Source organism: Hemicordylus capensis, chromosome 2 (assembly GCF_027244095.1).
Source record: "Hemicordylus capensis ecotype Gifberg chromosome 2, rHemCap1.1.pri, whole genome shotgun sequence".
In the NCBI taxonomy this organism is placed as follows: domain Eukaryota; kingdom Metazoa; phylum Chordata; class Lepidosauria; order Squamata; family Cordylidae; genus Hemicordylus; species Hemicordylus capensis.
The window spans coordinates 90,203,528-90,221,550 of NC_069658.1; the positions used below are offsets into that span (position 1 = coordinate 90,203,528).

Genomic DNA, 18,023 nt, shown 5'->3' on the forward strand with positions numbered 1-18,023 from the left:
GTGGTGGCTGTTCATCAGATGCACCTCTGTGTGTAATGGCACTATATCACCAGTACTAGCAGATGCTTTTGAAACGATGAGGCATACAAGCCATGTTATCTCAGCAGGTGTGATCAGCAGCACTTCCTGCTTTAGAAATTAAGCACTAACCATCCCTAGTCTAATGGGTTGTACAGAAAGAAGAATGTTGGAGAAATGTGACTACCTCACTTTGAATACCATAATAGCAGCTTCAATCACAAGATCTGAGTTTAGAGTACCACTGTAACTGAACTCTCCAGCACCAGGCATTGATTGGCCCCAGCTTCAGATGCCAGGGATGGCTTCTGAGTCTCCCATATAATGTATTAGCTAAGACTATTTTTCACTGCATCTGTAGGCTAAAGGAAGAGTACATAGGAACATAGGAAGCTGCCATATACTGAATCAGACCATTGGTCTATCTAGCTAAGTATTATCTTCACAGACTGGAAGCGGCTTCTCTAAAGTTGTAGGCAGGAGTCTCTCTCAGCCCTATCTTGGAGAAACCAGAGGGGGGACTTGAAACTTTCTGCTCTTCCCCAAACGGCTCCATCTCCTAAGGGGAATATCTTGCAGAGCTCCTAGTCTCCCATTCTTATGCAACCAGGGTGGACCCTGCTTAGTTAAGGGGACAAGTCATGCTTGCTACCACAAGACCAGCTCTCCTTGCCTAGTAAGCATGTGCAAAATACAATGGAGTTTCTACCACTAAGTTATTACAGCTAGACTTCAAGCACATAGAGATGGGGTTGAGGGCAACTCCTATGGGGTAGTGGGCACTTTCCACTCCCGTATACCCTCCTTCAGCTTTCTGTTGGAGTATATGGACATTCTAGGTAATATCACTCTAACAATGCTCTTTGGTGCCCCCAAAGTAACTTTTCTGGAGTTACCCCTGACTTCCGATTTCCTTATTAACCCCAATTGTGAGTTACTGTAGTGATCAGCCACCCCTCCCACTAAAGAGTTAACCAGAAGTGAATCCTGTCTTGATTGACAGACGGGTGAACTCCAAGGCTCAGCCAATCAGTACACCAGGTGGGTGGGACCTAGAGAGCTGATGCCAGGAAGAAGGAGATCTTTGTAGAAGAAGCTTGTCTGGAGGGGCTTAGAAAGACATGTGGCCATGGAGGATGGCTGCAGGAGAATGACACTGCAGATCCTTGAAAGATAAGAGGGCAGGTAGCTTGAATTTTCATCTGGAGTTTGGTGAGTTCAAGGAAAGGAAGCCTGGGCTTCGGGAAGTTTAGTCTAAAGTATAGGTTTTTTAGTGTGACTTTGCATTAGAATTTCTATTTCTTTGGGGTGTGTTTTGCATATTCCTGATACTGTTTTATTATAGTTTACCTACAATGTAATTAAAACAATAAACACTAGCCTATGCCCATCCTGCCTAGGGCATTGCAAAATACTCTATAAACATTTAAGCTTTAAAACAACCTATCTTTGTGCATTAAGACAACCTGTTTTTGTAACCTACTAAGTCCTTTTAACTGTATTTAAAAGCTGAGAAAGCCTCAAATGGAAGCAGTCTGTAGTAAAGAATAAAACTGGGGTGTTTTTGTTTGTTTGTTTGTTTGTTTGTTTTACAAGCCTCTCCAAGTTGATTTTTAACTCAGGAAAAGGGCGGGGCGAAGGGGGATTTCTCTGGTGCAAGCAAGTCCTCAGATGTTCAGCAGCTATCAGTTTTCTCGCCACATGTAGGCTTGCATGTGGAAGATTTTTGTACTTGTCCAAGAGCAGAATAAAGAGAGTTTTCCCTGGGATTCCACCCCAAGCCCAGAGCGGTTCAAGCTCTGTCAACTGGGGGGGCGGGCAGTATTTTGAACCTACGAATAAGGTAATGGGGGGTGCAAGGCCATTCTACCTGCCTTGCTGGGACTTATCAACTGACCCCTCTGCCTCATTTGGAAACTCCAGCCCAGATGAGGAGCAGCCTGCTTGCCTGCTTGTCGGCTGGCAAGTTCCAGCTGGCTGGTTCCCAGCCTCCCAGATTGTTTAACTGCAGCACCTGTTGCTTGTCCTGGGAGCTGCTTCTGGGAGGGATGGCTTTCAGGGCTTGCAGGCTTAAAAACAAGGAGGCTCGCCAAAGGCATGGCCATCGGTATGGCCGCCGTCCACCTGTAGGTGGCTGCCAAAGGGGGCCGGCCTTTAGGCGGGCCTTCGAGGGTGGGACTGAGGGCTGAAGGGTTGGGTTGTGCCAGGCCTTTTTACAAGTATGTGTTTGGGCTCTCTTGAGTGGGATGGTGCTGGGGATACACACAGCAGTTCTGGGAAAGCTATTACTGTAGTAGTGGAGAATAGAAGAATTGGCTCTGGAAGAGCAGCTGGCCGTTACAGGGGAAGGAAAACCAGTAATTAAGTAACTGTTTCTACTTCCAACTGCTTTGGCAACTCTCAGGCCTCAGGGAGCAGCTCCAACGACCCACAGAGTCTGGCCTTGCTCCTTGGCAATGCCAGGTTAGTTCAGAATAAGACCGAAATTGTCCATGATTTGATCATGGATGAGGGAACTGACCTGGCATGTATAACTAAGACCTGGTTGGGGGAGGCAAGTGGTCCAGTGTGGGCTCAGCTTCTCCCTCCAGGTTACTCTGTCATGGAGCAGGCTAGGGGAAGTGGCTGGGGGTGTGTGTGAATTGGCTGTGGTCCATAAGAATACCACCTCCCTTACCAGGGCCCCTGAGAGACAGTTGACTTATATTGAGTGCATATTTTTGAGGCTGGGAACTAGGGATAGATTGGGAATTCTGTTGGTGTACCGTCCACCTTGCTGCCCAACTGACTCCCTAACTGAGCTGTCGGAGCTGGTCGCAGAGTTGGTGTTGGAGTCTCCTAGACTTTTGGTGCTGCAGGACTTCAACATCCACTTTGGGGCTGGCTTGTCTGGTGTGGCTCAGGAGTTCATAGCGGCCATGACAACTATGGGCCTATCCCAAATAGTTTCTGAACCAATTCATGTTGCCAGCCATGCACTCAGTTTGGTCTTTTGTTCAGATCGGGGGGGGGGTTCCTATGGATGGGGGATCTGGTGGTTTCCCCATTGGGGTTTCACAGCCACAATCCACCCCTGCAAGGGTGGTGGACCTATTAGGATGGTCTGTTCTAAAAGGCTGCTGGACCCAGTAGGATTTCAAAAGGCCTTGGAGGATTTTGATGTTGGTGTGGCCAGTGATTCTGTTGATGCCCTGGTGGGAACCTGGAACAGGGAACTCAACAAGGCAGTAGGCATGATTGCTCCTAAGTGTCCCTTCCGACCTGCTTCAAAAATGCCCCCTTGGTATACTGAGGAGTTGCAGGGGCTGAAGCGGGTGGGTAGGCAACAAGTGGAGGAGAACTCGGTTTGAACCTTGACAGGATACAGCATGTGACCCATTTGAAGAATTATGCGATAGTGGTGGGTGCAGTGAAAAAGAGATTTTGGTCTGCGCACATTGCGACTGCAGATCTGAGCTCAGCCGAGCTATCCTGAGTTGTTAGGAGTTTAATCTCTGCTCCTTCTACTTCAAATCAATCCCCAGGGTCATTCTGCTGTGACATTTTAATGGGTTCTTTGCAAACAGGATCTCCTGTATTTGGGCCGACTTGGACTCCACTATTTCTGCAAGGTCTATGGAGGAGGTGTCCAGCAAGCCTCCTTGCAGTATTAAGTTGGATCAGTTTCAATCTGTGACTCCTGAGGATGTGGACAAGCTGATTGGGGCAATGTGGCCTACCACTTGTTCCCTAGATGCTTGCCTGACTTGGTTGCTTCTACCTAGCAGGGAGACCGTTGGAGGTAGCCTAGTTAATAACATAAATGCATCACTGAGGGACGGTAGGGTAGAGAGAAGTATGCTTCTCTCCCTCTTCGGACAGGATGATTTTACTGTGATCAATAATTGTCTGCCAGTTACTCTTAATGCCCAGATTACAGTAAGCTAAAGCAAGTGCTACAGTTGCACAGAAATAGCATTGTTTATGCAGACAACGTTTTAGCATGGGTATAATTTTTATTAGAGCATCTTGCTCTTTACAACTGTTTTGGTAACTGGTAATGAGGCAGTCTGGGTTCGAATATCCTCCCAAATATACTGTGAAAAGCACCTCAAGAACCGAAGCCATTTTTATGAGATTGCTCCCAAATTCCATTTTGAGATCAGAATTCTTCAGTGCCTATATTGGCACAATGGTCAGAATCGATGTCATTGAATTTCTGTCCAAGGGATGATTTCTAGGGCTCTGATTCCAACTCTAAGCTCTTTATTCTTGCTTGCAGTTTACCTTGTCCTCTTACCTTGCTCTGAACGATTTCCATCCCTGATAATCTTTTTTTCAGTGACCTTCAGGAAGACCTCATCTAAACTGAAACAGATTAGCTCCAGAAATAGGACAGGCAGTAAATTAAACTGGATGATGGCTTGGCTGCATCTTGACTGTTTGGGCTTTCATAGATTTGTTAGGCAATTTAGTATTGGCTACTCTGGCTTTGTTTTGACAAGAGAGAAGTAACTCTCTTGCAGTTTTGCAACAGAAGACTGCATATTGATCATCACCTCTGTGTTCTGCTCAGATCAGTGTGTCTTTTAAAACATGGTTCACATTCTCAAGCCACTGAATATTGGAATAATATCTAGTGAATCTGTAAACCCTTCAACCAATCTTCTTGACCAATTGGAACTCAGTGATTAATTCATTTTCCCAACATCCAGTCATTCTTTGCAACCTGCATATGCCCGGATCCACAGGAAACCTGAAGTCCTGAAGGAGTCTTGGAACAGTATTTAAAAATATATCCAAACGAGTAAAACAGTATATACAAAATCCAGGCTGCCCAATGCATGTTGGCCTCAGAGGTACAGCTAGGTAATTTTACCATCTGGACCTAATGGCTGTACGACATACACACACACACACACACCCTCAACACACACATAGTATGCTCACCTGCTGATGGATTCCTAAATGTAGGCAAATTCTTGCTTGCATCATGCCAACGAATTAAAATGCAACATGGAACATTAATCAACAACAACTTCTAGCAACTATACTGAGAACTCTCAAAAGCAACACATGGCTCTGTCTGCCAGCTGAAATCCTGCAGCACAGGTTTCCTGCTTTTCCCACCAGCTACATTGGCTTTAGAGCACCTATTTAACAGATTATTAAATTAGCACATAACAATAAAAATCGATGATGTATGTAGCCATGCTAGCTGGGGACAAGCAAGAACTTTTTATCCCCTTCTGTCTGTAGCCCCTCTTTATGCTGTTATCAAAACTTCATGGTACTTTTGTCTCATGCTTAAAAGGGAGTTCTCTCTGCATGTTTCTAGTCCCCATGGTTCTAGGTCCAGAACGTCTTGACCATTCAGAAACCAGGACAGATCATGGGTAAAAAGCCGAAGAGAGCACACAGCTCCCATGCCATACATTCACACCTCTTGTGGGGCACTGTGGAAGCAAGAGAGATCATGGGTAAAACACAGCAAACCAGGGGCTGGAGTGGAAAGGAGAGCAGCAGCAGAAGCAGATATGGGCAAAGAGGAAAGGACAACTCTGGAGGCACACAGGACACCAAGGAGAAGGCAGCAGCAGTAGGGCAAAGCAGACGACATGCACACAGGGCAGTGCTCACAGTTCTGTCTCTCTGTGTTTGAGGCTCTCCTCCCAGCCTCCAGCCTGCACAGAGGAAAGCTTCCCATTCAAGCAGGCAGGAACACCAAGTCAGAGAGCATAGTCACTGCCTGCTTGCTTTGCTCAGGTCACGACTTGCCCCTCATCCATGCTGCCACTGGCTGTTGCTAATGTCACTGGCAGCTAGAAGCAGCAGTGCAGGAAGGGCTGGCCTGGTGGAAGGCCAGAGTCTCGGAGGTGTGCACAGTGCTGCAGGCTATGCTGCCTCTCTAGGAGTGGGAGCAGAGTCACAGTGGTGGCTGTCACTTCCGCTGGCTGCTCACCCGGCTCCACCACAATGGGAGGAGAGTGGGCGTGCTGGGGCTGGGTGCGTGCCTGGAGCTGGGCATGCACTGGAGTTTGCACAGGCCAGACACACTGCCTTCAGAGAGCAGCAGCAATGCGGCAGCAGCAGGAGTCCCAGGACAGAGTGCAGCGCGATTTGGGGTCCCCCAGAGGCTGTGGGGGCTGTGGGGGGGGGCTGGACTTGTGCCCTGAGTGCCTTGGAGAATTGCACCTGTGTTTGCCCTAGAAGTGAGTGTGGGAAAATATTCACCATGTGGTAGGGAACCTGGATATGTAAATCACAAATCTGTTTTAAGAAGAGCTTCACACGGCAGGTGCCACCTGGAGGTGGCTAACAGTCACTTTATGGAGTGTCACTTTATGGAGTGACTATGATGGTCACTCCATAAAGTGAGCTACCTATGCTTAATGGCTTCCCATGTTGATTGTCCAATGGTTAACCAGGTAGTTTTATTGGATTCTCGAAACTATCACAGAAATGTTTTGTGGATATATGGAGGAGGACAACCTGGCTAGTGTCAATCTAACTGAAGAGCTGCAGCACAAGAAGGGATTCCCAGATGTTGTTGACTACAACTCCCACAATCCCCAAAGGCCATTGCAGCTGGGAATCCTGGGAGTTGTAGTCAACAACTGGGAATCCCTGTTACGGGGATCACTGCTCACCATGCTGAGCGACTGTCACATGTCTACAAGTGGTGTTCAAGTGGCAACCACTTCTTGTAGAATGGGCTATGCTCTTTTCTTCCATCCTGCTACAGCTTCTGCAAGAGAACATTTCAACCCCACTACAGTGCTTCCCATTACAAGGGTTATTTGTGGTTTTGGTGATGCCCTTTACAAATAGAAAAAGAGGAAACAAAAACATCCCAACCAGGTGCAACAGAGGGTATCACTTGAAAGCAAACTGGCCAAGAATCTTGACCTGGCTTAGAATATCTGAAAGTCCTTCCCTCCATCACATTGTGAGATGAAACGTATCAGTACAGAGCAACTGCTGAGAGTGTGGAGTGTTGACTTGGAAACTTGCTGCATGGTGGAGATGAGTCGTATGTTGAGTAAGTGTAAACAGTGAGCATGGCTTACCTGCTACAGGTAGCCATTTTTTTGATGCATCCCTGTGTTGACTGTATGTATGTATTACATTTGTATACTGCCCCATCCAAAAGGCTCTGGGCAGTGCACAGCAACATATGCACTGTAGCATGTGTTGTCCCAAGTTAGGGTCCTAACTCCATAATTTAGATTGTAAATTCCTTGGGGACGGGGCACCTCCACCACCATGCCTCAAAAGCACAGATGCTGCTTGTGCTCAGCCATTTTCTGAAATGGCAGGAAGGGAGTAAAGCCTGCATAACCCTCCCCACCAACTTTGTTTCTTATGAAATGTGGAGAAATGTCATATATCCATCTGGGGGAGTGCATATTTGCAGTCCATAATATCACAGACTATGGCGCAATTAGAAAACCAGATGGTAGGTCATTATACAAAAATGGTATCTGTTCTGGAGCGGAGGCAGTGTGACCCAAGACTACTTTTGGGCTTGTGTGGGGGAATTAGCGAGACTGTCATGAACAGTGTGTTGTAGCATCAATTTGTGCAAAGTTTTGGTCTGTAAAATGAAGAGTCAGGACTGAGGTACAATCAGATCTATTTAGGGATTTAGGGGTACAGGAAGAGAGAAATTAATTAAGCATGCGAGAGGGCAATAAAATATTAACTAATGATGCTGATTTGGAATCTCACGAAGAGGCACTTTAGCTTAAGGTTCAAAATATTACAAAATCTGCTCAGGGCCAGCTAAAGAAAGGGCCTGAAGAGCAGCTTTTGGACTTAAAGAGAGAAGAGAAGGGGGCAAGGAGAGTTAGGGAAATAGGCAGTACGTAATACCTAATCCAATATTTATTTGTTTGTTTTACTGTTAAATTTTTATACTGCCTTTAATTAAAACAATCCAAAGGCGGTTTACAACACATTTTAAACAATCTAAAAACATCTGGGTTCTTCCCAGTGTTGCTGAACTACAACTCCCAGCTGGGAGTAGCTGGGGTTGTAGCTGGGGATGCTGGGAGCTATAACTCAGCAACATCTGGAGGAACCTTGCTTGGGAACCACTGGCTAGTGTATAGGGTACTTCTAGATGGTGATATATTCCATCTTCTTTGCCGTTTCCTACAGGCAATGTTACCGGGCTTCCAGATGAGGCAGAGCCCCATATGGATTTTTCTACCACACAACTGCTCTTCAAAGTTGTGGGAAATCAGTTGGTTTTTTTACTAGTATTTTAGTATATCTGGTGGTGTGTCGGTAACACTTGCAGGGTAGTGTGTGTTGGGGGATCTCCGTGCAGGGACACGGCAGGAAAAAGGAGAGGCAAGCGTGCCACTCACAAGCTGGGGAACCCGGATAGGGTTTGGTTCCAAGAAAAGTCCAGAGGTGGTCGGGTCTCTCGGGTCCAATTCTCTAGGGCAGCCAAGTACAGTGTGCGATTTGGGTCTGGGGGCAGGTACAAACCAGATGCTGGGATTTCTTACAACGTTTAAAAAGGCAGTCAAGACACATTTGTTCACCCAGGCTTTTAATTAGATATTATTTTAATTGTTGGGTTTTTAATAGTTTTAACGTTTTAAATTTTAAATTGTTGTAATATTTTAACCTTTTTATTTGTTGTTTTTATGGTAAACCACCCAGAGACTTGTGTTTGGGGCAGTATATAAATATGTTAAATAAATACATCTAGGCTGGATCAAAAGCTGTAGCTGCTGGTATGGCAATAGCTAAGGCGCACGCATGTGCACACACACTGATGGTTGGCTAGAAATAGGCAAAATCATGTCTTCTGCCCATATGTGGATCACACCTCCTTGTTGTTGGGGCTGACATCCGTGATCGACAAAATAATTCATACTGCTTGATTCGATTACTGGTAGGTCGTAGGAGTGGTCTCAATGAACAATAAAGTGATTTTTTTTTTAACAACCTGTATGTGCTGGAGTTAATGGGCAAGCTCAAGGCTTATCGGGCACACCAGGAAGATCTTCCAGGTGGGGAGATAAATATCCTTTTGAAACTAACAGTTCCTGATGGTCCATGCCAGACCATTAGCACTGCAATAGTGGGGTGGGAGTACTCTGCTTTATCTGAATTCCTGTGAAGATGATTAGTGAATCTAATCCTTCATGCCCAAAGAGGGAGTTTTACTATTCTCTTGAGAAACAGCCTTTCTCCTTAACACATGACTACTCAACTAACTTCCTTCTCTAAATAGAGAGGAGCCATAGAGTCATACATTGCAGTCACTTGTTATCCTAATCTTGGGTAACAGTTACCCCACGTTTGCTCATGCAAAGCAACCTACTTGAGAGCTTTGCCAAATATAGGCATGTGCAGAGTTCACAGTCCTGTGAGTTTATAGCCAAGATGGAGACTGCAAGCCTGCAGTTCCAAATCAAATAGTGGGGTACTGTTTGTAGCCTCTGTTCTAGCAACAATGGTCACCACATGGACACCACTGGAAATTGTCTCTGGTGAAAAGTGTCTCTGGTGAAAAGTGGTTCACCAGCTACCAAGCAGATCTACTCAGCTGAATTATTTGTGTACATGCAAACCCAACAGAATTGTAGATGGAAGCAAAGGCGTCTGCATTCATGTACCAATTTAATGGAGATGGAGCTACAGATGTGTCTTATTTCCCAAAGAAGGTGCGTGTCCAGCACAACTTTGAAAGCCAGTTCAAAGAATACACACATCTTCCCTGAGATCTGGATAAGTGTTCCCCTCTTTTCATGCATGTTTTGATACACAGATACACCACCTGTCTTCAAAAGAAACACTGGAAGGTTTTTTCCAGAATACCTTCTCATTTCCACTGGCCTGGTGATTAGGGATGTGCAGAAACCGGTCCGGAGGCCATTGTAGAGGCCTCCGAACCAGTTTGAATGTGGCGCTGTTCAAAGGTTCGGAGCCAGGGGGGTTCTTTAAGGGGGGTGCACTTACCCCTCCCACCGCTCCCCCCCCCACCGGCACTCTTTTTCAAAAAAAAATTATTGGGGCGGTTCCACCACCTCTGGCGCTGGACCGTGGAGGTGCGGTTCCGTGCACACCCCTACAGGTGATAGGCTGATGTTGGATTCTTTTAACTCTTGACCTTTTTGTTCCTACAAGCATGCGTATGGAGTGGATCTAAAAGAAAGTAAGTATTCAGCTTTAACATTGAAAATCAATGTTTTGATTTTGCACTGATTAAACTGTAAGCTTCAACAGATTAATTCAATAGGGCTGTTGATGTAATTGCATTACAAATTACGGAAGTCATAAAGGAAAAGATTCCTAGGAATAGCACCTCATAGTTCATTGCTACTAAAACAATAATCCAGAAAACCAATGTTGTTGTACTCAGGTACTTGGTGTACTGCGGTGGAACCTTTTGCATACCTTTTAACAGCAGCATGATGATCTGCATACATTAGCAGGTGACAGTGATGATCTCCCTGCTGTGTGAAGCTTTCTCAGCAGATTTCTACAGATCCAGCTGCAAGTTAAAAGTCCAGAAGCAACAGAGAGAGAGAGAGATTCGTACCCAAACAGTGCTTGCTAATGAATGTGCTGGGAGTAGTAGCCAGCTTAGGGATTCCATTTATTAAATGATTGCAGATTTGAACTTTCTGCTTTGACCTGCTCTACAGAGAATCACAGCTCCACAGAGCATTCCGATTTAAAAGTAGCAACACCAAATCTTTATAGCAGTTACGATGTAGATTAAAATAATTCAGGTCTTTTAAAAAAGTATATTATTTGCTTGCATTCAGATGTGCTTATGAACCCTGTGCATATATTTATTCAATTGATTCAGCCTATATTTATTCATATAGGCTGCCCCAGTCGTTTCAGTGGATAGAGCAGGTCTGCATGCAGAAAGGAAAGAGCTCACTGTGAACTGCTTCTTCAGATAGTATAAATGGAGAAGCCATTGTGGGGAGAGAGGGGGGTGGGCCCTGCTCAGATTTTAAATTCATCATGTGAGACCCTGCTCTGGCTCCCCCTACCTTCTGAAGTAAGATGAGTAGTAACTGTAAACAGGGCCTTTTCTGTTGTGGCACCCCATCTGTGGAACTCCCTACCCAAATAACTCCCTTGGTGCCGGCCTGATAGTATTTTTGGTGTCAAGTGGAGACATTTTTATTTGCCCAGACCTTTTAGAATTCTTTTATGCTGAAGTGTTAATCTTCTTATCTATAACCCCCTTTCTACTGTTAAATTTGTGTATTGGCTGGTTTTAACTGTATTTTTGTAAGCCATTCTGAGTGCTATGGAGGTATGGCAGCATATAAATCTTACAAACAAGCAAAAGATGTGCACTGGAGCTCTGCATCAGGCATTAAAAAAGATCACTGACTGAGGGTGCTGGGAAGATCACGATGTTTTCTAGCCTTAAAATGTGACTCTAGTCTATCCCATTCGCTGCAGAGTTGGAACAGAAACTGAAACCAAAGTGTAGGTACAAGTTAATAGCCAATTGTAATAGGAATAGTATGGATTTGAAACATCTATATACATCCATCCATACCTGTAAAAATGTTCCTACTCATCATGAAGTTCAACAAAGGACTTTATCTTGGAGCAGAGATTCTCATTCTGTGTAGAAACCCACAACTGGTGCTCAAAGCGGGTGGGGGATTCTGTTTCCAGGACTCTGCCTCTGAGACATTCATGGGAAAAGAGCAAAGCAGTCCAACTAGAATGTATTCGGTCACATCCCATATGGCCTGGGAAGCTACCAAAAGGGTGTCGGTTGCTGTACTTATCTGTAGACCATATCAGAACAGATTGTTTCTTTTGGGTTGCTTGTTTGGAAAAGAAGTTGTGTGAATTATATTTTTGAAGGGCTTCCAAGAGCACTGATGTTTTGAAAAAGTATTGAAACAGTCCCTGGTGTCTTTGGAACTGCAAAGCAGTGGCCCAGCTCCAGCCAGACCCTTTGCTAACCATTTTTTTTCTTTGCCCTGTCCCCACATCACACAAGCAACTTCCAGATCAAGGCTGGGGAGCTTTATACAGCCCCGCAGGCAGATTTGCTTCCAATTGTGTCCATTTGTGTGACCAGGGAATTATCCTAAGCTAGTAATCATTGTACTGAGTAATTTCCCCAAGTCTTCAAAGAGCTTTCTAGTGATTCCTGCCACAATTCTGCACTGTTTATCCTCATATTATAAATGGAGTGTGTGTGTGTGTGTGTGTGTGTGTGTGTGTGTGTGTGTGTGTGTGTGTGGTGGTGGTGGGGGCTTAAGGCAGGGGTTCCTAACATTGGGTCCCCGATTACTCTGGACTATAGCTCCCATCATCCCACCCACAATGGATCATGGGAGTTGTAGTCCTACACACACACACACACACGCACGCACACACACACAGTACATACACCAGTGTGGTGTAGTGCTTAGAGTGTTGGACCAGGACTCAGTGGGGAGACCTGAGTTCAAATTCCCATTCAACCATGAAACTCTCTGGATGACTCTGGGCCAGTCACGTATTTCTCAGCCTAACCTACCTCACAGGGTTGTTGTGAGGATAAACATAACCATGTACACTGCTCTGGGCTCCTTGGAGGAAGAGCGGGATATACATGTAAAAATAAATAAATAATCAGAGGAATCTGGCTTAGGGCTAGTACTAGCCACCTAGTGAGCTCATACTGAAGTGAGACTTTGAACGGAGGACTTCCAAATTTGCTGTAGTAACTGCTATGCTGCAGTTGCTCCTCAATTTGAATTTCTGTTAAATGGGAACACTCCAATGAAATATTTGTTACATTTATATCCTGCCTTTTCCAAGGCGCTTAGAATGGCACATACAGTTCCATGCCAGCATCTTCACAACAGCCATATGAGGTCGTTGAGGCTAAGAGAGGGAAACTGATCCACTGAGTTTCATCATGGCTGATGCAGTATTACACTCTAGCCACTACAGCACACTGCTCTGTGCATATGGCTGGCCAAGACATTGGACCACCAATTGTCACGTGGTCTGAGACAGGCACTCCTGCAATCCTTTGCAATGCTGCAGGGGCTGATGGGGCACCATTCTCAGATCACATGCAGTCCTATATTATTCATGGGTTGCAGATTTTTCTCCAGCATGGTAAGTGATTCTGTTGCATTTCTTGGGTCATGTGCTGCTTCACTGGCATCCCTAAAGTATTCTCAACCAACAACTTGATTTGCTAGTACAGCTGAGCTGGTCCTGCACAAGATTCCGAGCAGGCAACATCCTGCTGATATGCCTTTGCCATGACCTCAGTTAAGGGCTCAAAACTGCCCTGCTTGCAATAAGGGGGGGGGGGGAGATGAGCCCACCTCACACCTGCAGCACTTAACATTGATGTACGTATGCACACGCATGCATGCACGCACACACTATGGGGTATCCGAACTGAAGGTTTGTGACAATAGGAGTACACTCGTTAAAAGAGGTGGAGAACTCCTGGACAAACTTAATTGGGGACTTCAAATGAAAAAGGAATGGATGTAAGAGGACTTTAAAGAAAGAAGAGTTCCATCCTATCCTTTGATTTTGCTGTTGGATCTTGGCATCTAGTGAACAAAAGAAAGTGGTTCACAGGACCAAAAAAGAGCCTTTCACAAAACATCTGGTGTGTAAAATGGCTCAATTATCCATTTAAGGATTGGAGTTCCTGAACAGGTCTTTTAGCTTTTTCACACTCTAAACTGACTTTTTAGGGGGTGGTGGGGTTGAGCCAGCATATTAATTGGCAAATTATTTTCTGCAGGCCCCAGAGATGCACAGTTTGTTTGGGAAAAGAACAGGCAGAAGATGGAAGCATGTGTGAATGAGCAGTCTCATGTATTGGCTGATGGGCGAATGCATCTTCTAAGCTGGGTGAAAGATGCTATAGAACAAGACTCTGAATACTGCTGCCTCGTGACCTCCAAGGCTGGAAACAAAACATCGAAGGTGGTTGTCACTGTGGAAGGTAAAGGTGCAATGTTGTCAAGTGATGCATTTTGTGGAGTTTCGAGACAGGCTAGAGAACTTCAGAACTGGGGCTGCCTACAAAGCTGTGACGGATCCAAAAGTGATGTGTACAAGATTGTTAGTACTATACAGATTAAACCTTTGCTAGGCTGGCTGTACTGAATACCTTATCACAATTTGAAAAGAAAAAAAGAAGAAGAAGAGATCATCAGGAGAATGCAGATTATCAGGAGAAAAAAATTCTGATCCATTTTGGCATGAGCATATCGACAATCATGCAGATTCCAGTTGTGGTTGTAGCCAGAGACCATGTAGCAAAGGAAAGACTGGCATCTGTGTACACTGGCTGAGTCTGATGGGTGTTGTCAGCACTGTAGAAGCTGCTGTGCGCTCGGAACAGGAGCATTAATGCAGTTATTCATTGCATGAATGCTGGAACTGCACAATTGCAACTGAGTAACGGTGTAGCCACTGGAAAAAATGGCCATGCCATCATGCAGCTGCCTTCATGCAATAGCACTTTTGCACAACTGTGTGAATGTTGCTGTTAGGAGCATGCAGCATCTCCTGCAGTGCTGCTGATGCCTGCAGGATGCTGTGCAGTATGTCAGGTGCTGAACCACACAAGTGCAGGGGTTTTAGGCTCCCGCTGTAAACTTCAATTCTCTCCTGTATCAGGTCTCTCCCACTTAGTACACCATGCATTTTTACTCAGCAGTCTCAATTAGATTGGCAAAGCAACAGGATGGGGTAGCTTGATGGCACCTTATGGGTTAAAATTCCTGGAACATTCATGTGCTAAATGACTATTTTCATAATCTTACTAGCTTAAGTTTGGAATTGGAAAGAAAATAGCAGATTGTGATATGAACTTCAAAACTATCCGAATTCTCATTGTATTAATCATGGCTGCATTAATCACTCCCCACCGCACCTGTTTACTATTTCCAGGTAGTAGTAGTCGAGATTCCTGGTCAAGGGAGTTTGCTAGTTGGAGAAGTGTCATCAGCGAGCATGACAAAATGATGGAGAGCTGGAAGAAAACATGGGTAGGTAGCACAGGTCATTTGCAGGTAGCCATGTTCTAGCAGGAAAATCCATGCAGTGTTGCCTTTTTTTTTAAAAAAAAACCCACTTTCCAAGGTAAGTTTGCTGAATTGTGCAGAACTGGCCATAGGCATTTTAGCACCCAAGCTAAAACGTAGTTATACCATAGGTGTGCATGCATGTGTCCTACGACGGCTATTGCCAATCACCCCTGATTTGCTGAACCCTGCCTGAGCAACCTTAATCCTTTCCACATCCCCACACACACGCAGCTCCAATCAGTGAGGGTCTGCAGCCCATCCCACATTGAGTATTCCAGTTCTGGAGCCTGATGGATTGTTCCTTAAATGTCCATGCCTTATTATTCCTAGATATAGACCTAGCAGCTCCCTTGCATATTCTCTTCTTCCATTTTCCCCATTGCATGGCTTTTAAAGACATTTTTGACCAGAAGCATCAAATGCACCAAGGCAGCCCTAAGAACTGTCTCCTCCAAGAGTTTCCCCATGGTATAAAGATTAGCCCAGCCTTTATGCCTACAAATTACAAGTTCTGGAACACTCAGAGCCAGTTTAGGAAGGACCCATGGGATAAGCCTATGGGGCTGTAGCGCTTCAGAGCATATCCTGTCTGAACCTCCCTACCTATGGAATGCTAATATTAGGTAGGGGAATTTTCCCAGAGAAGTATACTAAAGGGCCCACACTCCTTAAGGAACTGAAATATTCCTTAGCAGGTTTTATTACCGCACTGTGATTTGCAAACAGCAGTGATGGAAATGTGTTTTTGCCTAATCTTTTGTGAGCATATTTAATAGACGTGCAATCAGATTTCATCAATCATGCTGAGCTGTAATACACTGGAAAGCGCAGTAGTAGTGGTGGCAGCAAAGCAGATGTCACTAGATTTCTACAGTGCGGTTCAAGTTAAAGGGAGAAATGTGCAGACTCCGATTATAGATTGAGTGCAATTTGTAATTAACCAGTGAGAGTCCATGGTAAGCCAATTAGTCTAATGAAGAATATTGGCAGAGCAGAATTAAAGGGCTTTTCTGGCTCCATCTTTATTCAGGAAAGCTGCAACAAGAAGGACACAGCATGAGAAGAAGATTGTTGGCTGAAAAGGACTGGGCAGACTCTGAAGTCTCACCATCAGATGTAAAAGACTGTGTAGCAGATCATTCAACAGCACTACAGTCAGAGGAATCTGGTGAAACTGGCACCAGAACAAGTTCTCGTCATTGCTTTGAAGAATACTGCTTACTGTTCTAACTGCGGTTTTGCCAACGGATGTGAGCAAGGTATACAACAGTGTGTGGATACTTTTCCATTTCTATCATCACAAGAAACAAACAGCTACACTGAAGTTTATCTGTTGCCAGTAAACCGTATGGCTTCTGCCAACCATTTTAGCCCGTTAAAGAGACCAACTAATGAGTACTTGATATGCTGGTGCTTGGATGAAAGCCTATATAAAGCAAGGGCCTGCACTACTGTTGCATGTCTTAGAAGTAAGCTTTCTGAATAGTGTTTTATATAAGTTGTAGATAGATAGAAGGGAGCTTCTTTTTCTCTCCGCTGTCTTCGCTGGTTTCAAGAGCATTCCTTAAGAGGCAAATATACTTTTTCTCTCCATGTGCGCATGTACAGGTGAAACTCGAAAAATTAGAATATCGTGCAAAAGTTCATTAATTCCAGTAATGCAAATTAAAAGGTGAAACTGATATATGAGATAGACGCATTACATGCAAAGCAAGATAAGTAAAGCCTTAATTTGTTATAATCGTGATGATCATGGCGTACAGCTCATGAGAGCCCCAAATCCACAATCCCAGAAAATTAGAATATTACATGAAACCAATAAAACAAGGATTGTAAATAGAACAATATCGGACCTCTGAAAAGTATAAGCATGCATATGTATTCAGTACTTGGTTTGGGCCCCTTTTGCAGCAATTACTGCCTCAATGCGGCGTGGCATGGATGCTATCAGCCTGTGGCACTGCTGAGGTGTTATGGAAGACCAGGATGCTTCAATAGCGGCCTTCAGCTCTTCTGCATTGTTTGGTCTCATGTCTCTCATCCTTCTCTTGGCAATGCCCCATAGATTCTCTATGGGGTTCAGGTCAGGCGAGTTTGCTGGCCAATCAAGCACAGTAATCCCATGGTCACTGAACCAGATTTTGGTACTTTTGGCAGTGTGGGCAGGTGCCAAGACCTGCTGGAAAATGAAGTCAGCATCCCCATACAGCTCATCTGCGGAAGGAAGCATGAAGTGCTCCAAAATCTCCTGATAGACGGCTGCGTTGACCCTGGACTTAATGAAGCACAGTGGACCAACACCAGCAGATGACATGGCTCCCCAAATCAACACAGACTGTGGAAACTTCACACTGGACTTCAAGCATCTTGCATTGTGTGCCTCTCCATTCTTCCTCCAGACTCTGGGTCCTTGGTTTCCAAATGAGATGCAAAGGTTGCTCTCATCAGAAAAGAGGACTTTGGACCACTGAGCAACAGACCAGTTCTTTTTTTCTTGAGCCCAGGCAAGACGCTTCTGACGTTGTTTGTTGTTCAGGAGCGGCTTGACAAGAGGAATACGACATTTGAAGCCCATGTCCAGGATCCGTCTGTGTGTGGTGGCTAACTCCAGCCTCAGTCCACTCCTTGTGAAAGTCCCCAACACTTTTGAATGGCCTTTTCCTGACAATCCTCTCCAGGCTGCGGTCATCCCTGCTGCTTGTGCACCTTTTTCTTCCACACAACTTTCTATTAATGTGCTTTGATACAGCACTTTGGGAACATCCAACTTCTTTTGCAATTACCTTTTGAGGCTTTCCCTCCTTATGGAGGGTGTCAATGATGGTTTTCTGCACAACTGTCAAGTCAGCAGTCTTTCCCATGATTGTGATTCCTAATGAACCAGACTGAGAGACCATTTAAAGGCTCAGGAACCCTTTGCAGGTGTTATGGCTTGATTAGCTGATTGGAGTGGAACACCTG

The 18,023-nt window shown here is 45.0% G+C and overlaps 1 protein-coding gene across 3 annotated transcripts in view; it reads left to right on the forward strand.

The window, feature by feature from the left end:
* Positions 1-16,722, forward strand: part of SEMA4D (semaphorin 4D) — a 171,715-nt gene extending 154,993 nt beyond the window's left edge. Inside the window, exons 18-20 of one of the 3 annotated variants that reach the window (XM_053295126.1) lie at positions 13,769-13,972; positions 14,926-15,023; positions 16,093-16,722. In XM_053295126.1, coding sequence (XP_053151101.1) covers positions 13,769-13,972; positions 14,926-15,023; positions 16,093-16,122 — 332 coding nt within the window. In that variant the 3' untranslated portion in view covers positions 16,123-16,722. Of the gene's footprint in view, positions 1-10,146; positions 10,175-13,768; positions 14,389-14,925; positions 15,024-16,092 lie in introns of those variants that run through there. The other 2 variants (XM_053295127.1, XM_053295125.1) reach the window with 2 other exon arrangements.
* Positions 16,723-18,023: the final 1,301 nt, after the last annotated feature.